Here is a 23,409-nt window from a genome sequence, read left to right as displayed (position 1 = left end):
TGAAAGAGCCAATGTGGAGAGCGGGATGAGGAAGATATAGTAAGATAGCAAAAGTTAGGGGCCAGTTGAGGTTATGTGACACACATTTGTAGTGGACCCAGTCAGAAAGGTTGTGTGATTTTCTCCACCTTAGTTCTGCAGCATGTGGGTAGGAGCGAAGGTGATGAATGATGGGAATGATCCAAGTCTAAGGCTTGGCTGGGCATGATCAGTGACATCACAAGAGCGTGGGGAATCAAGAGAGGAGGACAGTGTGGAATTGAGTTGCTTCACCAAGGAGTCAAGGTGGGAAGAAGAGCAAAGAGTGGCTGGTGCAAGGGAGATGGTCTGGGAGAGAATTGAGGGGTCAAGGGTTTGAAGATCATAGTGTGGATGAACGATAGGGTTATGTAGGGGAAGGCAGAGGAAGAGGTGAAAAGCCAATAGATTATGGTCTGATAAAGGGATTTCAGGATTCTTGAACGCAGAGGTGGTACGTTTATGAGTGATGGCAAGATTGAGGGTATGATCATCTTTGTGTATAGCTGAAGTGGAGTGGAGGAGTAATTCGTGGAAGGTGAGTAGGTTAAAGGACTGAGTGATTAGTGTGTTTCAGGGAGAAGTACATATTTAAAATTTGTCGTCTCATTTTAAACAGAACTTTTTAACATAGTTATACCATCCTTATTTATCTCTTTTGATGCTTTCTGATTTAAATGTCTTTCCTCCAAGAAACATATTTTTGCTTTCTTTTAAAGTTTTTTTATAAATGTAACTTTAAACATTAATATAATCAATGAAACTTGCTTTACAACTATTGATATTTAATATTATCATATTTGTTAAACTTGTCACTCAGTCAGTTTGTTGTTATTCCTCCCTTGCTTTTTGAGTTTTTTAATCATGGATTTTTGTTGGTACATTCTTTCAGGTCTTGTTTGTCTTTGAAGTGAATTCTTTGGTCTACAAACAATATGGTCATGTTTGTGGGCTTTGTGATTTGGGGTTCTAGTTCTAATTTTAAAGACTTTTGCTTTTTTTTTTTTTGTCCAGCTTTGCTGGCTTTCCTGTGTTGTGGTTGAAAGCCTGGTGTAATTCTAATTAGTATTTTTTGTAACGTATTTGTTTTTCATTTCTAGATGCTCAGGGACTTTTTTCTTTGTCTCTGAAATTCTGTAATTTAACAATTCTGTGGCTGCTTATTGTTGTTAGTAGTTTTCCATGCTCTGAGGCCTTATATGTTCTCTCTACTTAAACAGTATGTTGCTTGATCTTGACCACTCTGGAAAGTTTTTTCTAATTATGTAAAGCATTTTTCCCTTTTGGGTCTTTGGGGATCCTAATTAAATTATTTATAATTCCTGTTTTGTCTTCATAATCTGTTACTTTGTCCTGCCTATTTACTAGTTAGATTTTCAGTTCTTTAAATATCCTGGGCTTTTCATTTTTGTTGCCTATTGAATTCTCTAATTGTTCTTTTAACTCTTTTTGACTTTTTTAAGACTGAATTTCTTTATTATCCAATGTAACTTACTATCATTTGGAATTTCTTCTGTTCTCCACATGGATGCTTCGACTTGCATTTTTGAAGAGATTTTATCCTTTAGATCTTTTACATCACTGAATTTCTTTCTCATCTTTAAAAAATGTCGTACTTATTTCTGTATTCAAGAATAGGAGTAGAAGGAGGGTAAGTCTAGCTAAGGTAATATATGTGTGAGCCTTAGGTGCTTCTGTGGTGTAGTTTGCCAGGTTGGAGTCTTTGACCAGACTTAGGGGCTGGAGTGATAGAGAATATTCCCTGTGTTGGTGGTGAGATGGGGGAAGCAAGGGACCCTCTTACTTTTTGTGAGGAAGAGGGAACTTCCTCAGCTTTAGGGTTCATGGAATCCTCTCTGCTTTGGGGGTAGGGGTGGGAACAGGAAATCTTGCTACTTTCAGCAGGTGAAAGGGAAGATAATGGTATAGCAGAAGAGACAGGACTTCTGTCTCCTTCCTCAACAGTCTCAGCTTTTAGCAAGGGCAGGAGAAGACAGGGCTAGGGCTGATGAGGGAGAGTGCCTGCTCCTTTTAACCTTGGGCATGACTTTTCCTGGGGTTGAGGGAAGAAAGGAGGGAAGACTCTCCATGGCTTTGGCACAGACAATGGTAAGGCAAGGAAGCCTGAGAACTCCCTGGGTTTTGGTGAGGCATGGGGGTCAAGGAGGATAGGATCAGGGTATTTGGGTCAGTTAGCTAGAATGACACTCTGGGCTGTGGGATTGAGACTCTTTTCTGGGTGTCTAGAGCTTGCACGTGGGTAACAAGTACCCTCCGGATTACTTCAGGACTAACTAGCACATGAGATAGGAAATAAAGTAAGAGAAAGACTAAGTAGCTCATCACTTCTCAATCCAAACAGGTAGGTAGATGACACTACTTGGAGTTGGTTGGGAGAGTGTGCTTACATACTATGACTGGAGATATCAGGGTCAGTGCAGGCTCCAGTATTCTAGAGTGGTAATATATACCGTGGTATCATAAGCCGAAGCTTATTATGATTATAGTAATAACAGTAGCTCCCTCTTTTCTGTTGAGCTTTCTTTCTTTCTTTCTTTCTTTCTTTCTTTTGAGAGGGAGTGTTAGAAGGGAAAGGGTTCAGAAGTGTTTTTAAATTCCTTAAGGTGATTTTGACATAGCTAGCTTTTCTGGATTCTTATTGCTCTAACATCAAAAATTCATTGAATGAAAATGAAATGAATGAAATGAAAATGAAATGAAAAAGTCATTTTCTACTTTTTAGTTCATTCTGTAGCCCTTTTTTGGTGAGTTTTTTCCATTTACAATAAGTGTTATTTTTGCTAAATTTGGCTCTTCTTCTATTTTTTATAAAATGATTATTCACTTTATCAAAAAATGATACAATTTTGTACTCTTCTAATCAAAATTTAACTTGACCACTTAAAACAAAATTCTTTTCTTATACTAATAACTAATTAAATCCTTAAATCTAGTTGTTGTTCACTTGTTTCAGTCACGTCCAACTCTTTGTAACCCCATTTTTGGGGTTTTCTTGGCAAAGATACTGGAGTGGCTTGGCATTTCCTTCTCCAGCTCATTTTACAGATGAGGAAACTGAGACAAACAGGGTTAAGGGACTTGCCTCGGGTTACACAGCTAGTAAATGTCTGAGGCCAGATTGGAACTCAGAAATATTAATCTTCCTGACTCTAGACCTGGCATTCTATCCACTGCACAATCTAGCTACCTTTAAATCTAGATTTCCAAGTTAACAAAGATAGAGCTTTAATTTGGGATTACCTCTGATCCTTCCCTTCTTCTACTCTATTTTTTAAAAACAATCTTCTGAAAAATGTAATGGTTTAGCCAATACACTACTTTGAAGGTTCTCATTTTTAGTGAGTAACTGGTTTATCTTTGTTTGAGATTGTTTTAAGTATGTTATGGTTTTGCCTGAAAGCTTAGTTGTTTTTTTTTTAATAACTTCTTTAAAATGCATGTATCTCACAGCACTTTTTACCCTAGCAAAACCCTAAAAACAAAATAGGTGTTCAGCAAATGGGAAGTGGGTAAACAAATTGTGGCATTTAAATATAATGGATTATTACTGTGCCACAAGAACAACTATGAAGGATTCAGAATAACATTTGTTGTTGTTGTTGTTGAGTTGTTTCAGTCATTTCCAACTCACCATAGGAAGAGTGATGAGCTGATGCAGAGTGGAGTAAGGAGAACCAGGGAAACAATATATACTATAACTACCACAATGTAAATGGCCAAGAACAACAACAACAACAACAATGAATTCTATGTAATTATAATGAGCAAGCCTTACCCTCAAGAAGAGATGTAGAAATGTATCTCTCACCCTTCTTTGCAGGAGTTTTGTCATACTAAATTGACGTACATACTTTAGTATGTCGTACTAAATTGGCATACATACTTTAGTATGTCATACTAAATATACTGTCAGACTGGGTTGATATGTTGATTAGTTGTGCTGAACTGCTTTTATTCTTTCTTTTCTTCTTTCATACAAAGGATAACATACCTGGGTAGAGGAGAGAAGCAGACATTTAGAAATAAAAGTAATACAAAAACAATATTTTTTAATTCGTAAATTAATTTTAAAATAGAATATATAGGTCTCTGTGAAGATATTTTGAAGTCCAAGTGCCTAGTCCATGTCCATGTCTTGCCATCATGGGGCATATTAAGTTTGACTAGAAAGATGATTCTGGTTTCATGGCCATTCATCTGAATGTTGTATGTGTCACATAAGTCTGCTATGTGATTTCTGCTTTCTTTCAGCTTACAAGATTTTGTCTTTGTAATTGTGGTGTTGGTATTTATGAAAATTTTTGATGTCAGAATCCTGTGGATTCATTCTGCTTATGTATTATGACATGTTTTTGATATTTCTGGCAAATTTTCTTAAGCAGTTTCCCAAACTATAATACTCAAGATTTTTTATTTTTTACAAATTTTCTGGGATGTCAGGAATGCAGAGGTTGCTGCACTTGACTTTTTTAACTGTGCCAATTACATTTGCATATTTTCCAGTTTGAGTTATTTCTGGGCTTATTTTTTCACTTCATCTATGTTATCAACAATTTTCTACTATGTTAAGTTAGTTTTGGATTGCTTCTATTTTTTCCCTATTGTTCATTTTTTTCATTATTTCCTTCCAATATTTTTTAGCATTCTAACCGTAGTTCCTCCCATAACATTTCAATTTCTAAAAGCTATTCTATTAGCTCTTGAGAATTTTTTTTTTTTTTGCCAATTATACTTCTCCTTTGAATTCCTTAAATGGATCATTTAACCATTTGAAGACATCTCTTAGTATCTTACATAATTTCTTTTTCTGTCTTCATTGCTTCTTATACATTTTTCTAGGATTTTTATTGTGCAGATATTCTTATCCCCTTTGTTCTTTTTATTTGGGGGCATATTTTTTAGTATCTTCTGAGTGTTTTTAGCCTTTTTCAATCTTTTTGATGTGTCTTATCTTGGGGAAATTAAGGAGGTTGGCTCCCTTTCAATCTCTCACTTTGCCATCTTGACTGGAAGTCACTCATTTTCCTATTTTTGTTTTTTGATGGCCATTTTCTATGTCCGTTTCCATGTAAAAGAATCTCTCTTATTTACTTTAGCCTGTTCTGCCTGCCAGTCTCTCATTTTCAGAATCTAAATGCGCTCTTCTTACTTTTTAACCTCTCTGGTCTCCTTGCCTGATATAATGTAGAGTTCACATTGCTGAATGCTAAGCTCTGAAGTTCAGGTCCCTACAGGTGCAAGGCTTATGAGGACAGGGTGTTAATTAGCAGTAGTCCTGAAAGGATAAGTGAGAAGAGGAAGAGATCAATGTGCATCTTAAACTCTACAAAATCAGAATATTCTGAACCTTACCCACTTTTGTTACAACCCTTAATAAAACCTAATCTTCTCTTAAATCTCATTAAAAATAAAGCAGGCTTTTGCTTTGTTGGGGGTAGGAAATATAAAGGATTCTACAATGTGAAGCAAGATTCTTTTCCTGAACCACTATTATCTTGTCATTCTGAATTCTTTATTCATTTTTCTAACTCCATTTCTATTTTGTCTTTTTCTGATTTGATTCCTTGAATCATCTTTTTCAGGAACTCTTTAAATTCATCTGCTTTTTCATTTTGCTGTCTCATAGGGATATGTTTTGGGGGGCAGCTGAGTGGTGGCATAGTGGATGAATGCTGGGCCTGAAGTCAGGAAGACTCATCTTCCTGAGTTCCAGTCTGGCCTCAGACACTTACTAGCTGTGTGACCCTGGGCAAGTCACTTAACCTTGTTTGCCTCAGTTTCCTTGTCCATAAAATGAGCTGGACAAGGAAATGGCAAGCTACTCCAGTAGCTTTACCAAGAAAACCCCAAAAATAGGATCATGAAGAGTCAGACACTACTGAAACAACTGAACAACAATAGGGATATATTTTAATTGATCTGTGGCAAAATTTTGACTAGAATTATGGCTGCAATGTGAGTTTTCATGGAAATTGCTTTTTTATTGTTAATGGCTAGCTGTCTTAGACTTCAGGACCATCTTTTAGGAATTTTCATATGTGTTACACTGTATGTAAAGAATACATACTCTCCATAAATAAGACTAGCATATTGTCTATCAAATGACTTAATATTTGTAAAGTACTTAATAAGTACTTATTCTCTATCCCTCCCCCACTTCATTGTTTTGAAATATACTAAGTTTTGCTCATTATATGAATTATTCATTTAATTGGGGGTAATATTTTACTGTTTGTGTTACTATACATTTGGATGAACACCTATGGAGTTTATTCAACAGTTTGTACTTTTGGGACAGACAGGACAGATGGGCAGTGAACTGGGCCTAGAGTCAAATAGGATAAGGAAAGTGGGCTAGATTGCCTTTGGGAAGTTGTAAAGTGCTTTTTCAGATTCCAAGCTTCCCATAAAAGCAAAAGTCTGTCTCTTCAGTACTAAAAGTTTACCAATGTTACTATATGACAGCAAGAGCATCATTCCTGGAGGGCGGAGCCAAGATGGCAGAGGGAAAGCAGTGACTGTTTTGAGCTCTCTCCCAAAGCCCTCCAAATACCTAAAAAAATGGCTCTAAACAAATTCTAAAGCAGCAGAACCCACAAAAAGACAGAGTGAAACAAATTTCCAGCCAAAGACAGCCTAGATGGTTGATCGGAAAGGTATACCTCTTCGGATGGGGAGAGGAGCGCAGTTTGGTGTGGGTACGCAGACCACAGTGACCCTGGAGCAGGCCTTAGAGGACTGAATCACGGGCAGCTGTGGCGGTTTCCAGACTTCTCAACCCAGGAACGCCAAAGACAACTTAGAAGGTCAGTGGAAAAAGTCTGTGACTGCGGTGAGAGAGAAGCTAGGTCTCAACCGCAAGTCTTGAGCTCGGCCCAGGGCCGTGGCTTTTTCTTTAGCTTCTGGCCCACAGACTGAGGGGGAATCAAGTGGCTGATCAGAGGGGGATTGCAGGGATCTCTTTGCCAGTGCTGAGGCAGGAATCTCTTGCTTTACCAGTGCTTGGATCTGGGTCACAGTTCTGAGGGGTGGTCCTGGGGTGAGGAGGAATGCTGGTGTGGTGGAGCTTGTTGTGGTGGTGGAGAGGAAACACTTTGCCCCTTATCATACCACCTTGGAAGAACTGAAAATTTACAGGTCCCTAGAAGTACCTCTGAAAACAGCTGTACAAACCCCCAAAGCTTGGGACAGTACACTCTTCACATTGGAAGCAGACTTTTACCTTAACAAAGAGTTTAAAACTCAGGTAATTGGCCGGGATCATAAGTAAGCAGCACAAAGAGTCAGACTATATTATCTTACTTTGGTGACAAAGAAGATCAAAACATACAACCAGAAGAAGACAACAAAGCCAAAGCTCCTACATCCAAAGCCTCCAAGAAAAATATGTATCAGTCCCAGGCCATGGAAGAGGTCAAAAGGGATTGAGAAGCAAGTAAGAGAAGTAGAGCAAAAACTGAGAGTTGATGCAAGAAAATCATGAAAAACAAGTCAACAGCTTGCTAAAGAAGACCCAAAAAAATACTGAAGAAAATAACACCTTAAAAAATAGCGTAACCCAAATGGCAAAAGAGGTCCAAAAAGCCAATGAGGAGAAGAATGCCCTAAAAAGCAAAATTGGCCAAATGGAAAAGGAAGTCCAAAAGATTACTGAAGAAAATACTTCCTTAAAAATTAGAATAGAGCAATTGGAAGCTAGTGACTTTATGAGAAATCAAGACACTGTAAAACAAATCCAAAAGAATGAAAAATTAGAAAACAATGTGAAATATCTCATTGGAAGAACAACTGACCTGGAAAATAAATCCAGGAGAGAGAATTTAAACATTATTGGACTGTCTGAAAGCCATGATCAAAAAAAGAGGCTAGACATCATCTTTCAAGAAATTATCCATGAAAACTGCCCTGATATTTTAGAACCAGAGGGCAAAATAGAAATTGAAAGAATCCACTGATCTCCTCCTGAAAGAGATCCCCAAAGGAAAACTCCTAGGAATATTGTAGCCAAATTCCAGAGTTCCCAGGTCAAGGAGAAAATATTACAAGCAGCCAGAAAGAAACAATTCAGGTATTGTGGAAACACAATCAGGATAACACAAGATTTAGCTGCTTCTACATTAAGTGACTAGAGGGCTTGGAATATGATATTCCGGAGAGCAAAGGAGATAGAATTACAACCAAGAATCACCTACCCAGCAAAACTGGGTATAATCCTGCAGGGGAAAAAATGGTCATTCAGTGAAATAGAGGACTTTCAAGCATTCTTGATGAAAAGACCAGAGTTGAATAGAAAATTTAATTTTCAAATACAAGACTCAAGAGGAACATGAAGAAGTAAACAGGAAAGAGAAAATCATAAGAGACTTATTAAGGTTGAACTGTTTACATTCCTGCATGGAAAAATGATATTTATAACTCATGAGACATTTGTCAGTATTAGGGTAGTTGGAATGGAGAAAATTATATGTATATATATATATAGATAGATAGATAGATATAGATATATAGATATAGATAGAGGGCACAGGGTGAGCTGAAAATGAAGGGGTCATATCTGGAGAATAAAATTAAGGGGTGAGAGAGGAATATACTAGGAGAAGGAGAAAGGGAGAGGTAGAACGGGGTAAATTATCCCACAAAAAAAAAAAACCAGAAAAGAAAAGGCTCTTACAGTGGAGGGGAAACGGGGGAAGGTGAGAGGGAATGAGTGAATCTTATTCTCATAGAATTTGACTTAAGGAGGGAATAATATACACACTCAATTGGGTGTGGAAATCTGTCTTACCCTACAGGAAAATGGGGGGGAAGGGACAAGAGAGTAGGGGAGTGATAGGAGGGGAGATTGGGAAAGGGAGTAATCAGAAGCAAATACTTCTGAGGAGGGACAGGGTCAAAAGAAAGAATAGAATAAAAGGGTGGGTAGGATAGGATTAAGGGAAATAGAGTTAGTTTTTCACAGCATGTCTACTATGGAAGTGTTTTGCATAACTGCGCACATATATAACCTACATTTAGTTGCTTGCCTTATCAGTGAGGGTGGGTGGGGAGGAAGGAAGGGAGAAAATTTGGAACCCAAAGTTTTAAAAACACATGTTTAAAAAAAATGGTTTCACATGCAACTGGGAAATAAGAAATACAGGAAGTGGGGTACAGAAATCCATCCTGCCCTACAGGAAAATTGAAGGAGAAGGGGATAAGAGAAGGAGGGGAGAGATAGAAGGGAAGGCAGACTAGGGGAAGGAGTATTTAGAATGTATGCCATCTTGGGGTGGGGGGAGGGGCGAGATGGGGTGAAAATTTGGAACTCAAAATCTTGTGGAAGTAAATGTTGAAAAAAAAAAATAAATAAAAATTACCATTAAAAAAAAAAAAGAAAACTTTAGTTACCTGAAAGTGCTCAGGAAGCCTTAGAAACACAAAACTAGGTGGTATGTTAGAGATAATCTAGTATACAAAATATGTGATTTGACAAGCACCCATCTAATTAATCAATTTCTATTCTATAGTATAAGCAGAATTTTCCTCTTACAATTTGGCTGTCTAGTTCCCAGCCTAAATGAGGAAGCAGTACTCTCTTGAAGTTCCACATTTGGAGGCTCCCTATTCTCTCGTGCTTGTAAGTAAGAAATAATAAGAGCCTCATTCCCTGTAAAGAATTACAGATGTGTATCATACATAGGGCGGCAGACATATGCATGGTAAGTGTGAGAATGCTATAACGTATAGCCGGTATAGCTGGTGATAAAATCCGAAGAACAAAAAGAGTAAAGGATATCAGTAAAGAAGTTTATGACAGGAAGGAAAAATAGACTAGGCTTATGGTACGAGCAAGGGATGAGAGGTGACAGAGTGTTTCACTGGTGCCTTCTCAATGTAGGGAGAAAGTAAAGAAGGCTTCCAGCATGTTGTGCATATCCCTTGTGGTAAACTTTTCAGAGAACATGGACAAAAGTTGTATAGGATGGACAGCTATGGATAGGAACATCCAATTGATGAGAGCACATATCTGAATCATTGAAGGGAACTCCCAAACCTATGAGATCATAGGTCCATTTGTGTATTTTAAATACTTGAGTGTTAATACTTGGAGTTTGTATATATGTGTAACAATATAAGTAAACGAATCATGTTTTCCGTATTCTGAATAGTTTGAAGCATTATATTGGCAGTCAGTGTAGAACAACATTAGCTCACCTGGGTTTCATAAACTCTATGTTAAAATGTAAGTACATCTGCAGAGTAGGGACAATCCAGATCAATTACCTCACCATGGTGCTGCTACCTGTGTTACTTTGAACAAGTTATTGAACACCTCTCAGTTTCCTCATCTCTAAAATGAGTTAAGCCCTGTAAGGTCTATTCCAGCCTTCACCTATGATCTTATTAAACTTAACCTATATTTTAAAGCTAAATACATATGCAGTATCTTCAGCATGAAAATATAGCAAAATGGCAACATTTAAACACATACTTATTGCACCTAGTCATTTGATCTCAGTTTTACATGATTATAGTTCTCTATGGACACAGGTCTACATTTAGCAGTAGTATTATTAGGTACACCATACAGAAAAACAGAAGATACACCTAGGAGACCAAGAAGTGAATAGTATATTGCTGGAAGCAACACCTTGGCCAAAAATATCATTCCCCAACAGTACTGGAATCTGGACTGCTCCCAAACAATCTCACATGATATTATGAATATGACTAGTATCCCTGATGAAGATCCTGGAGACTCCTGTGGCCACTAGATATTTCCCCAGAACCTTGGTACTACATAAAAAGACTTCATGACTAATTTGCTGCTCTCCCAAAAACACATCACTGTAATTAGGATGGTTAATCATTCTTCTACGTTATGTTATCTGATCCCTTGCCCCAAATCACCTTTTGCTTAAAATAAAATTTTATTTATGTCTTTTGTTTTTTAACATCATCATAGTTTTTTCCCAGGGCCACCTCGTATAACAATAGTATTTTTAAGGAAAAAAAAAAGAAAAAGAAGAGGAAAAAAATCAGTATAACCTATCAATATCTTTAAGAAGTCTGAAAACGTGAAATGTGCAACATCTTGTAAACCTCTCATTTCTATGAAAGTGTGAGTCGAGAGTGCCTTCTCAAATCTCTCCTATTCAGTCATATTTGTTTGCAATTCTTTGCTACCATAGAAAGTGCTGCTATAAGTATTTTGGTGCATATGGGGACTTTCTTCTTATCAATGGCTTTCTTGGAATATAAGCCCAGTAATAGAATCTCTGGGTCAAAGAGTAAGGACATTTTATTCACTTTATTTGCATAATTCCAAATTGCTTTTCAAAATGGTTGTACCAGTTCACAGCTCTAATAACAATGCTTAAGTGTACCTACCATTCCACAACCACTTCTATATTGACTATTGCTACAGATTGCCTTCTGTTCCTTCTGTAGCCTTTGTGATATGGTTACAGTTTTCTGGCACATCATCAGGGAGGCAGCATGATACAGTGGAAAAAGCAGTGCTTCTGAAAACAGAGGACCTCTGACACTATTTTGTTGCTTTGGGTAAATTACTTAATTTCCTTAGGCCTCAGTTGCAAAAAGGCCTTGTAAAAGGACAAGATATCTTCTCAGGACTTTTTGAACTTTGGATCTGTGACCTAGATTTCAGACCAAGTACCAGAACTGATGAATTCCGTGTTTTATGGGAACCTGCAGAAGAGATTGGAGATTCAATTCCTCCTCACAATGATATGCCATCCACAAGCTATTAAGACAGATGGAAAGAACAAATGAAGATATTTCACCCTGCCAATGCTGTCAGACTGTGCATTTGCAGCAGAACAGGGAACTCTTATTTCCTCATGGCAGTGTTCTTCAAGCCCAGTGGCCCTTAAACTTTCTGCTCCCAGCTGCCTCTGACCATACCCCTTGATTTTGTCTGGTGCGTGTTCATTAGACTCATCAATTACCAGCTTTGGGTAGCTAGAGGCAGTGCCTGCAAAACAGGGCTCATGCTGAGAGTGGTGACTGAGAAAGATTTAATACCTGTGTGACCTTGGGCAAGTCATATAACCCATTGGTGTCAAACTCAAATAGAAACAGATCCTTCTGAGCCACCAATTCTTTTCAACGATAAAATCATATGGGGGTGGCTAGGTGGTACAGTGGATAAAGCACCAGTTCTGGAGTCAGAAAGACCCTGAAGTCAAACCTAGCCTCGGACACTTAATAGCTGTGTGACCCTGGGCAAGTCACTTAACCCTATTTGCCTCAGTTTCCTCATCTGTAAAATGAGCTGGTGAAGGAAATAACAGACTACTCCAGTATCTTTGCCAAGAAACCTCAAATGGGTCACTACTGAAAATGACTGAGCAACGTGTTGTATTATATTTTTATTTATTTTGCTAAACATTTCTTAACTACATTTTAATCTAATTGGGTCCTACTCAGGAGTTTTCTTGGCTGCTGCTGGCTACTGTGAGTTTGACATTTCTGGCAGTAACCTCTCTTAACCTCAGTTTTCCTTCTCAGTATAATGTGGACATTGGACCAGACTAGATTATCTATAAAATTCTTTTCAGCGATCAGATCATAGGGGGGCAGCGAGGTGGTACAGTGGATAAAGCACCAGTCATAAAGTCAGGAGAACCTGAGTTCAAATCCAGCCTCAGACACTTACTAACTGTGTGATCCTGGGCAAGTCACTTAACCCCAGTTGCCTCTCTAAAAATCATCATCATCATCATCATCATCATCATCATTATCATCATCATCATCATCATATAGTCTAATGACCAGGTCTTTCAGTACAAACATGTTCAGTAGTACCCAGAGCCTCCAGGGCTTTGAGTGATTGTTATTTGCGACTGTCAATTTTTAACACAGAGATTGACTCTCATACCTCATGCCCCTATCAGTAGGATTCATGGGTACCCATCAAAATGGATTCCAAAGTCTAAGAGAACTTAGTGGAACTAATTCATAAAATGGAATAATAATATAAGGAATGCAGAAGGATCGAACATGGAATAAATGGAGAACAACCCTACCCCCTATCAGAAGCAACCAGAAGGAACCTGTCTCCCTCATCAAGAAGAGGCTTTAAAGGAGGGAACGACCGTATGAGGAGGGATAGGGATACTATCAGCATCAAGCCAGAAAAGCAATTGACCCCTTCCAGACAAAGTGGGAGTATGCAGTACTTCTGTAAGGAACATTACCTGGCAATCCTGAATTCTGGGAATGGAGGGTATTAATTGATCATGAGCTATCAAAACGTTAGAGATTATAAACCACTATTGTTACCTAACCTAGCCAGTATCATTCTGTAGCAGGGTGAGGTCGAGTTATAAGATAATGGGTTAGAAGGGGTTTGTAGGATATCTTCCACATAAAAAATAAACTGATGCAGTCATGGTCTGCCTGAGGTTTCTGGGTTCTTTTCCTTCCAGGTAAGTCCTTTTTGCCAAGTTGGTGAGTTTTTTTGTTTTTTTTTGGGGGGGGGGAGGTTAGCTGAAGTAGGACGTGCCTCGGAGCGCTAGAAGGTTGTTTGGTTTTTTTTTTTTTTTTTTTGGTAATTGGGGTTAAGTCACACAGGGTCACACAGCTAGTAAGTGTCAAGCGTTTGGTCTGACGCCAGATTTGAATTCAGGTCCTCCTGACTTCAGGGCCAGTGCTCTATCCACTATGCCACCTAGCTGCCCCTAGGCATTTCTTTCTGATGTGGTTGCAGAACCATTGCTTGTCTTGTTTGCAAAGGCTAGCAGCACATTTGGAGCAAGTAGGCACTAGGGGGAAATCAGCCAATGATGAGACGAATACCTGCATACTCAGCTCTTTGCTGTTTGAAGCTTCCCACTTAGGTCTCTTCTTTCTCTCTAAGGACACAGTTGTTTTAGAAATTTTAGCCTCTGATAGGTGTGTGTGTCTTTACATATACACATATATAATTGATTTTATTATTTTAATTTTTTTTCAATCATAGCTAGAATGGCACTTCGCCTATAAGCAACATGCCAAAAGGCAATTAATAAATGGAGGCTATAAATCTCAGAGACTCCTGTGTCTTGATGGTTTACATTTTCTGATCTCAGTTCCTACTTCATGATTAGTATTCTGTAAATATGGTATTCATACATTTCCTCTTTATGAGGATCTCTGACTAGAGAGGGCTGGAGGGTAGAGAACTGAACTTCTCCCAAAGCTTTCCTTCATAGAGGGTTAGAAATGGGACTTCCAGCTGATTGCACTCTCCGTCTGAAGTACTGCCTGGTTTCAGCTCCACAGAGCAAGATGCCCTCACTGGGCACCCCAAGGTGTCTCTCCACAATCCCTTTCCCTTTCTAGCTTCCTTTTTTTTGAGTGTTGTCTCCCCTCATTAGATTGTAAACTTCTTTAAGGTAGGAATTGTCTTTCTTTTTCTTTTATATCCCCAGCACTTAACACAGTGCCTGGCAGATAGTAGGCTCTTAATAAATGTTTATTGAATTGAATTGAAACTCACATCTATTTTAATTCTTTTATTCATCAATTCAGCAAATGTTAGTTATGCATATACTTTTCAGTACATTGATTCCTATCTTAGAAATAAAGTTTTAAATGGTAGTTAGATTCCCACACTAGTGCACAAAGGCTTATTTAGACCATAATGTTGCTGAAATACTGAAATTTTGTGATGCGAAATTATAAGCAATACTATTATAATATTAACTAAAAATAGCAAAATGGAATAAGAAATTATTTTAATCTAATCCACATTTAGGTAGTGCTTTACAGTTTAGAAAGTGCTTTTCCCACAACAGCTCTGTGAGATAGGTAGGGCAAACATTATTATCTCCAATTTATAGATGAAAAAAACTGAGACTTAGCAATGTTAAGGGCCTTGCCCAAGGTTGGAAATGCTAAGTTAGTCAGTGAGAGAGCTGGAAATTCAATCCAAGTCTTTGGACTCCAAATCCAGCACCCTTTCCACCACACCCACACTGTTTTGTTTATCTGAAGCTATGCTTACAAGAAGCAAGTCTAAATATGTTCTCTAAATGCCTTGTACACAGTCAATGCCAAAATTAAGGCTACCTCTCTTGATTTGCAGTCCAGTGGCTGTTCCACTTCATCATGCTGCCTCCCATGATTAGTGGCATTTTTTTTTTCTCATAGAGGAGCTGCAGAAAAAAACAAAGAGAAGAGCATAAATTTTTCCTGAGGTAGATGGACATGAATTACAAGAGAAATGGGAAGGAAGAGTTAGGGAAAATAAAAAATTTGTGTATGTGAAAAAGAAATACCATCTCAGGCAACTGTGGAAGTTATGACTGGTGAAAGACAGGAAAAGGTATGGAGCATGAAGTATATATATGATCCCCTCCAAGGAAGCATCACAGGATTCATTCATTGGGTATAATGTTCCTTTCACCTACCACCAGGTGGCACCATTGGTCCAGTACAGTTTAGTTACTCTCCAAAGGTGGGGAGGGAGGTGGTTGGGGATTAGAGGCAGAGGCAGAAGGATGGAAAAACAGAGTAGGTGGAATGGCTTCTCTGGCAATGGGACAGTATACACGGATATGGTGGAAAATTTGCAAGTAAAGGCGAAATGTGTGCATTAACATTTTTTTCTCAAGATTCTCAAGTTTGTATGTGGAAAAGACACAAGATGGTCAGTCAGTCAACAAGCATTAATGAAGAGCTTACTATGTGCCAGACACTGTACTAAGTGCTAAAGATTCAAAGAAGGGCAAAAACAGTCCCTGCCATCAAAGTGTGTATTCTAATGGGGCAAATAACCAGTAAATAACTAGGTACATATACAGAGTAATATTGAAATTCATGCTGACTCAGTGACCTCAGACCTGCTTGTCAGTTGGTGTTGGGGTAAAGCATCACCCATTCCCTGATATTTGTTATGTAGTGAAGTCACCCCCTACCTGTTTGTACCTGGAAATTGTCATGTACTTCTACCATAGGGAAAAATTGAGATGTAAGGGCCAACCTCTTTTGCTGATGGTTGACCTATCAAAATTCTTTATCTCATTATGCCAGTTATCAATAAAAGCTGACCCCACCTTGATCTCCAGTGATCCGCCTATCAATGTATTCCTACCTTGAATGATAAACGCCTTTTGATTCTTTTTGTCCTGAGTTTTCTCTCCTTTAGCAGGGTGAAAGTGCAAAGAATTTTCCTTTCAACAGTAAATGGAAGGTAATCTGAGAGGAGAAGGCACTCACAGCTGGGGGGCACCAGGAAAGGCCTTCTGCAGAAGGTGGGACTTGAGTTGAATCTTGGAGGAAGCCAGAGAAATGAAGAGGTAAAGGTAAAGGAACAGAGCACACCAGACATGGGGAGCAGCCAGTGGAGACCAGAGAGAGAAGTATCATGTTTGAGGAACTGAAAGTAGAAAAATGTAAATAGATAATGGAGTATGGGGAAGAGAGTAAAGTATAGGAAGACTGGAAAGGTAGGAATTTGCCAGGTTATAAAGAACTTTAAATGCCACAAAAAGAAATTTATATTTGAGCCTAAAGCTAATTGAGAATCACTGGACCTCACTGAGCAGGGAAGTAACATGGTAAAATTTATGCTCTAGAAAAATCATCTTGACAGTTGAGTAAAGGATGAAGTGGAAGAGAGAGAGATTGTGGCGGAGAGACCAATTAGAAGATGATAGTAATAGTCTAGGCAAGAAGTGATGAGGGCTTGAACTTGTATGAGTGAAAAGAAGGGGATGTCTATGTGAAATATGATGAAATTATAAACAACATGACTTGGCAACAGATTTGATAATGGTAGGTTGAGTGAGAGTAAGGAATCAAGAATGATGACATGAAGGTTAAGAGCCTATGGAGGATGGTGGTGCCATAGTAATAAGAAAGATGGGAAGAAAGGAGAGTTTCAGAGAAAAGGTAATGAGTTCTGTTTTGAACATGTTGAGTTTGAGATGGCTATAGTATATCCAGTTCAAAATGTACAATAGAGAGTTGGTAATCCATGACTATAGCTCAGGAGAGAAACTTGGGCTGGATATGTGGGAATCATCTGTATAGAAATGACAACTTGAATCCACTGGAGCTAATGAGATAATTAAGTGATATAATATAGAATGAAAAGAGAAGAAGGCTAAAGGACCCAAAACCTTGTAGGACATTTGCTGGAAATCAATAATAATGTTTTATTTCACACATAACCATGTTAGAGAAGAATGGGAGAGAGATTCACTATTAGTGCTCAGTTCTCTTCTTGTGTAGGCAAAAAGCACTCCTTTTGGCTTAAAGCTGATGTCTCTGGCATAGTGGTTGGAAATGGAATGGACCATTGCTAAATATTATAAACAAAATGTTTTAATCCTACTTAATCACATTGAGGAAATCCTAATAGAAATAAATAAGATATTCACTTAGACACAGGATTATAAAAAAAATATTTACTTCTGATCACTCTCAATTAAATATGATATATCCCGCCTCTGATTCCCCCATAGATCTTTATTTGTAACGCTCACGTCATGTCTTACATTCTTTGTTTCATATTTCTTTGTGTACTCATATTATATCCCAAACTAGACCATAAACTCCTTGAGAGCTGAATCTGTCTCCTTTATCTTCATCTTCCCCATGGTGCAAGGGCCATGGTATACAAAAATGAGAAATACCACTATTTTTCTTTAAAAATGTTTATTTCATTATGGATTAAATAATTTTTTATGGCTAGCTTGGGAATCTTATATAAAATCTAGTTTGTATGATAAAAATGGGTTTTGAGTTATAAGCATTTCACTACAAATGAGTTTTGGAACAGTCCTTGGAGTTGCTGACTGCCTAGACACCATTTTTCACTGTTGCTGGTTTTTAAATAAGGTTGGGTGGTTTGTTCAGAAAGATACCTGTTGATCTTTTAGATGCCAGTCTAATTTAATATGCTTTTATTACATGAAAGGCACTGTGATAGACTTTGGAATTTCAAAGACAAAACCAAAACAGCCCTACCCTGAAGGAGCCAGGGTTATTTCCCTGTGAATTCTGTCACAAGTAAAGATTGTTGGCTCTAAGGTACAATAAAGCTCAGGACATGAGATAATTGCTAATCTAGAGCCAACTGGAAATAGATCAGAAATAAAATAAATTTAGAACAAATTTGCTGATGTCATCATTGAAAGTTTTGAGTTATAACTGCTGGTCTGGGAATATTCCACTGCAACTAAAAACAGGCACCAAATTGAGAAAACAAATGGAGAATATACATATTTTAGAGAGAAATTTCACATTGTATTTCCTCTCCTCAAAGAATTTTGCAATATTATTTTGAAAAATTAGCCACCATTAAAATTTATGAAAACAAATGCTCTTACTATTTGTTCCTCTTCTTCCCTGTTCATCCTAAGGAATAGTAGCTATCTATATCTATCCATATCTATGTGTATATATAAAGTTTAATGTGTCTGCTATGTCCCTGAATCATTTTTTTTCTTCCACATGATATTATATTTTTGGTTATTTACCTCTATATCATCTTGGTATAAGTGCACAGCAATAATCACTTCTATCAGTAAACTAAGTTTATTGTTGCTTTTTTAAAAATATAAGTCACATGAAAAATGTAGATATCAGAAAATGAACTGTAACATCTTTGTCCTTAGCCTTGTATGCAAACTAAACACAAGAACCACCATCCTGGCAGCCACCAACCCCAAAGGCCAATATGACCCCTGTGAGTCGGTCTCAGTGAATGTGGCCCTAGGAAGCCCACTCTTAAGTAGATTTGACTTGATCCTGGTTTTACTTGACACCAGAAATGAAGACTGGGATCGCATAATTTCTTCTTTTATTTTAGAAAATAAAGGTAAGTGAAGATAAAAGGGTTGTGTTAAAATGATCCTACCCAATTATGGGGTTTGGGGAGTAAGAATGTGTTGATACTGTTGTATACTTAAGCATTTTTGTGTATGATGCAAACAAGTAATCTGGGGGAGATACCCCTAGGGATGGGTGGCCCAAAGTGGGGTATTATTTATCATGAGGCAAGGAAGGGATTGGATCCAGTGTCTAAGAACAAGGAAAAGTATACAATGTCCATCCATCCTTGGAGGTTTGTCTGTAAACCAATGACTGAGGAGATTCATGTATCTTTTTTCCCCTCATATCCACTCCTCCCTGGGGACATAGACTCAGAAATCCCTAAACCTGCAGTCTAAGACGAAGAACTCTAAGGAATGGGCAGACTAGGGAAAACGATAGGAAATTCATGGAACTTACTTAAGATCTTAGACTCTCAAATTCATAATTGAGGACTAGGGAAGTAACATTAAAAGGTCTAAAAAACTAGACCGTGGCCATCCAGATATGCAGTGAGAGAGTTAGAGATGACCTAATATCATAGTAAGACCTGTCAAAAGGAAGGAAGGAGATAAGAAAGAGTTAGCCTTTTTCTCATTTCATAACAAACTAGATACTATGCTAAAGGGAGGAAATGATAAGAAGCTTACAAGGTATAAAACTCTTTCTCCTTTTCATTTGCTATTATATTCTCACCCTCACCAACCCCCTTTATTTGTTTCCCTGTATTGTTTTAGAATACCTAAGGTGGCAATGTGCTATTTTCAGGGATCAGGAAGTAGGGAGGAAAAACTGTGACCAGCTGGGAATAGGGGAATACAAGAAAGGTGATGGTAGCTAAAACCCATCAGAAGGCACTAGCCAGTCAGGTCCAAGATGGTTGGCCGAAACAAAAAGGAATGTAGGGAGGCTACAATGCCTTCTCCCTCCCTAGGTCCAGGTTTCTTAGTATCAAAGGGGCAAAGGAAGATTAGATGTGAACAAATGAGATTCATCTTAGAGAGAAGCCAATTAGCTGATTCATGAATGAGACATTGATAGTTGTTGGAACAAGTACTTGTGTAGAATCCTGGCAAAGAAGTGAATCAGAGAGAGGAAGACCAAATCTTTTTATGGCATGAATGTGATTTGTAACAATGCATAACTATATAGTAGGCCTCTTTTTTAGAAGAGATGGTCTCAAATGACTTTAGATAGCTTACCCCTTGTATCCAAGGAGAATTGGGCTAAGTTATAAAGCAAAAAATTGAAACTATAAAATATCTCAACAAAGATTAGTTAGGAACATTCAAATACTAGCCAATATATTGGGATAAACCAGAATGACCGTAAATGGTTTTAGCTTCTGACATTAGAAATAGGAAGCTTGCCATTATTATAACTTTAATTTTTTCTGTACTTTTCCTGGAGAAAGATACTAAGAACTGAGTATCGTTTTGATTTTTTGAGACACAAGGTATGAAGAAGGAAGGTCATCTTTTTGAAGAAATTGGTAAGAAGTGGAGATTTATGCTTGACCCTAGAAATGAGAGACTAACATTGATTTGATCTACAGGTTGCCCAAACAAATCCAAAAAGCTCTGGAGCATGGAAAAGATGAAAACCTACTTCTGCCTTATTAGGAACCTACAACCCAAATTATCTGATGTGAGCAACCAGGTTCTTCTCCGTTACTATCAAATGCAGCGCCAGAGTGACTGTAGAAACGCAGCCCGAACAACTATCCGCTTGCTGGAAAGCTTGATCCGCTTAGCAGAAGGTAAGTTTTGCATGGGACCTTCTTAGTCTGCATAGTCATTTAAAAAGTCAGGTCTTGTAGCTGTGAAAATTAAACATTGCTTTTTGGACTCCACTCTTCTAAGCTTCCTTTCTGCTCTTTCAGAGAGTGGTTCTAGAGAAATGTATACTTTTCTTAGGGGGTCTTAGGTTGACCATGAAGATGAGATGATTAAAGACACCCACCTCTCTCCAGTCTCTTCAGAGTGAGAGAATACAAGTATGGTATTGCATAGACTGACATAAATGTTCCTTCAATGTGTTGGTTAGTTTTGCTGAATTTTTTATTCCCCCTCTCTTTTTTATTCTCTGCCACAGGGGATGGCTCTCTGGATAGTGGAGGTAGGAGGCATATACTTGGAAATAAAAGTGATATGAAAACAAAAGGTATCAAGAATGAATAAATAAAAAAGATAGAGATAGGAAGGAAGGAAAGAATAAAGTAAGGTACCTTGAGGGGGTGGGTACAGTATTCACTAAGAAGTGTTCTAGAGGCCTTGTTCTTGGTGAGATAAGACAAAAGTAGGGCAGCTAGGTGGTGCAGTGGATAGAGTACCGGCCTTGGAAGGACCTGAGTTCAAATGCGACCTCAGACATATAACGCTTAGTAGCTGTGTAACTCTGGGCAAGTCACTTAACCCCAATTGCCTCACCTAAAAAAAAATGCTTTAAAAAAAAAAAGACAAAAGCTCATCAATGAGAGGTGTATGGGGTAGTGAGGCAGGAGTCAGAGTCAGAAGGGGAGCCCTAGTTTGGGGGGGTGAGGGGAGATCAGGGTGATGGACTTATTGTTGGCAGGACAGTTAAGAGATAAAGAAAATAAATAGATAGAAGCATTTATTAAATATTCACTATGTGCTAAGTACTGTGCTAAATGCTAGAGAGTATAAATACAAAAACAAAGATAGAGTCCCTTTAAGGAGCTTGCATATTAATAAGGGAGAAACCACAAATGGGGAATGGAGGCCAAGGTGGACCACTTTAATCCAGAAGGTTAGGGGGTGATGGAGATTGTGGAATAGATTGACTCATCCCATTCAAGAATAATGACAGAGTTGAATTGATCTTGGAAAGAAAGAGGGAGAGGGAAGGAAAGAAAGTTACTCATGCTGTGGCAAGGCAGTGGGCATTGTGGCAAGGGTAGTGGGAAGGGAAGGGGAAGAGAGATGAGGAGAGTAAGGAGTGAAATGAAATAAGTCAGTATGGCTGGCCCCAGGGCAGAAGTTTAGCCATAGCCAGGTCTGCAAGGGGCCAATGAGATCCAGGATAAAAAGAAAACTTTTAGCCAGAATACAGGATAGGTACAGCTTATCTTGGGGTCTTGAGACATTTTACTCCAGCTCCCTCTGGAGAGGTGTATGATCTTTTTGCCAGCTACTTTAAACCAGAGACTCTTCATCCTGGAAGAGGTCTCAGAAGTCATTTAGTCCAGTACCCTCATTTTAAAGGGAAAGAAACTGAAACCCAAAGAGAAGTGACCTGTTCAAGGTCCTATAGAGGTAGTGGCAAAATCAAGATTAGAACCCAGGTCTCCTTTACTCTTAAGTCTAAGGATCTGTCCACAATGCTAGGTTGCCTCTCATATCAGTTCACCTCTCACACTACTGACATGCAATTAAGAAAAATCTACTAACTGTATGCTCGAAAACCAAGAAGTGACAGAAAATCGAAGTATTCCTGAGGCTGATCATTGCTGGGAAAACCATACTTTACTATCATTAAAACACCTAAAGTATTATGTTGGTGAGTTTGTTATGTGCATAAGTTTAAAACGTAACCTAATTTTCATTGTAGTTCATCTATTCTTTTTAGCTCCACATTTTAAAGTCATTTGATCAAAGTTGTTGTATACAATTGGTCTTTTTTGAGGGAACAGGGGAAACACTCAGGGTTAGTTGATTTGCCCAGGGTCACACAGCTAGTACTTGTCTGAGGCCAGATTTGAACTCAGGTCCTCCTGACTCCAGGGCCGGTGCTCTATCCACCTAGCTGCCCCCCAATAAATATTTGTAAAGGGAGTTTCCTCACCTAGGATTTTGCTATATCAATGTAATCATAGGCCTGGTCCCTTTCCCAAACTATACCCATGCTGCATTCTGGCTAACAAAGGGGCCACAGCAGTTCCTCCAACCAGCCCTATCCAAAATAAATATCAAAATGCAATCTGCAGGGATATCCAGAATCAATTTGCTCATGGAAAATAAGGTATGGACAGGGAAATGACTTTCCTGTTCACAATAGGTTATCATTGTCCCTCCTTCCCTCCCAGATTGAAATTTTGTGATGCCAATTCTTACCTAGCCTTTAGTCATTGAATAGGCATTGCCTCAGACAAAGTGAAGCCTGGGAAAGACCTGAATTTAGAAGGGCCATGGTCATGCACTGCATCCTGGACCTTTGCCCCAGTGGTCTTGACTTTTTCTTGCCGCTGCTCTCCAGTGACTGTGGAGGAGATAGTGAGGCTGACAACTTTATATAGCTTTGCCTCACTTAAATCCAATTCCCGACATCTCGTGATGTCATTGGTCCTCTTCAAGAATGAAGGACAAACAACAAGAAAGGTCCTAGAAGATATCTCAGGAGCTTCTAAAGTGGCATATTATTTTTAAAAGCCAGAGGTTTCTGACAAGACTACAAACCTTATAACTTATTGATGACTTAGAGAAGTAAGAGGAACTATATCTCAAAGTAACAGTTCCTTGTTAAATCCTTAACTACTTTCATGGTAGTAAAGCCATATATCTATCTCATCCTGGTAGGCCCAGTTCTTCAGGGAATCTTGACAGT

At 38.4% G+C, this 23,409-nt stretch overlaps 1 protein-coding gene across 1 annotated transcript in view; it reads left to right on the top strand.

Annotated features, from left to right (window-relative positions):
• The window catches only part of MCM9 (minichromosome maintenance 9 homologous recombination repair factor), a 150,096-nt gene that overhangs the window by 113,732 nt on the left and 12,955 nt on the right, over nucleotides 1-23,409 (top strand). Inside the window, exons 7-8 of the mRNA XM_027848576.1 lie at nucleotides 18,651-18,853; nucleotides 20,402-20,605. Of these exons, the coding sequence (XP_027704377.1) occupies nucleotides 18,651-18,853; nucleotides 20,402-20,605 (407 nt within the window). The remainder of the gene's footprint in view (nucleotides 1-18,650; nucleotides 18,854-20,401; nucleotides 20,606-23,409) is intronic.

The sequence above is a fragment of the Vombatus ursinus genome, unplaced genomic scaffold (genome assembly GCF_900497805.2).
Source record: "Vombatus ursinus unplaced genomic scaffold, bare-nosed wombat genome assembly UNPS02006779.1, whole genome shotgun sequence".
Classification (NCBI taxonomy): Eukaryota; Metazoa; Chordata; class Mammalia; order Diprotodontia; family Vombatidae; genus Vombatus; species Vombatus ursinus.
Note: the sequence above shows the minus strand (reverse complement) of the source record. Positions and strands in the feature narration are given on the sequence as shown.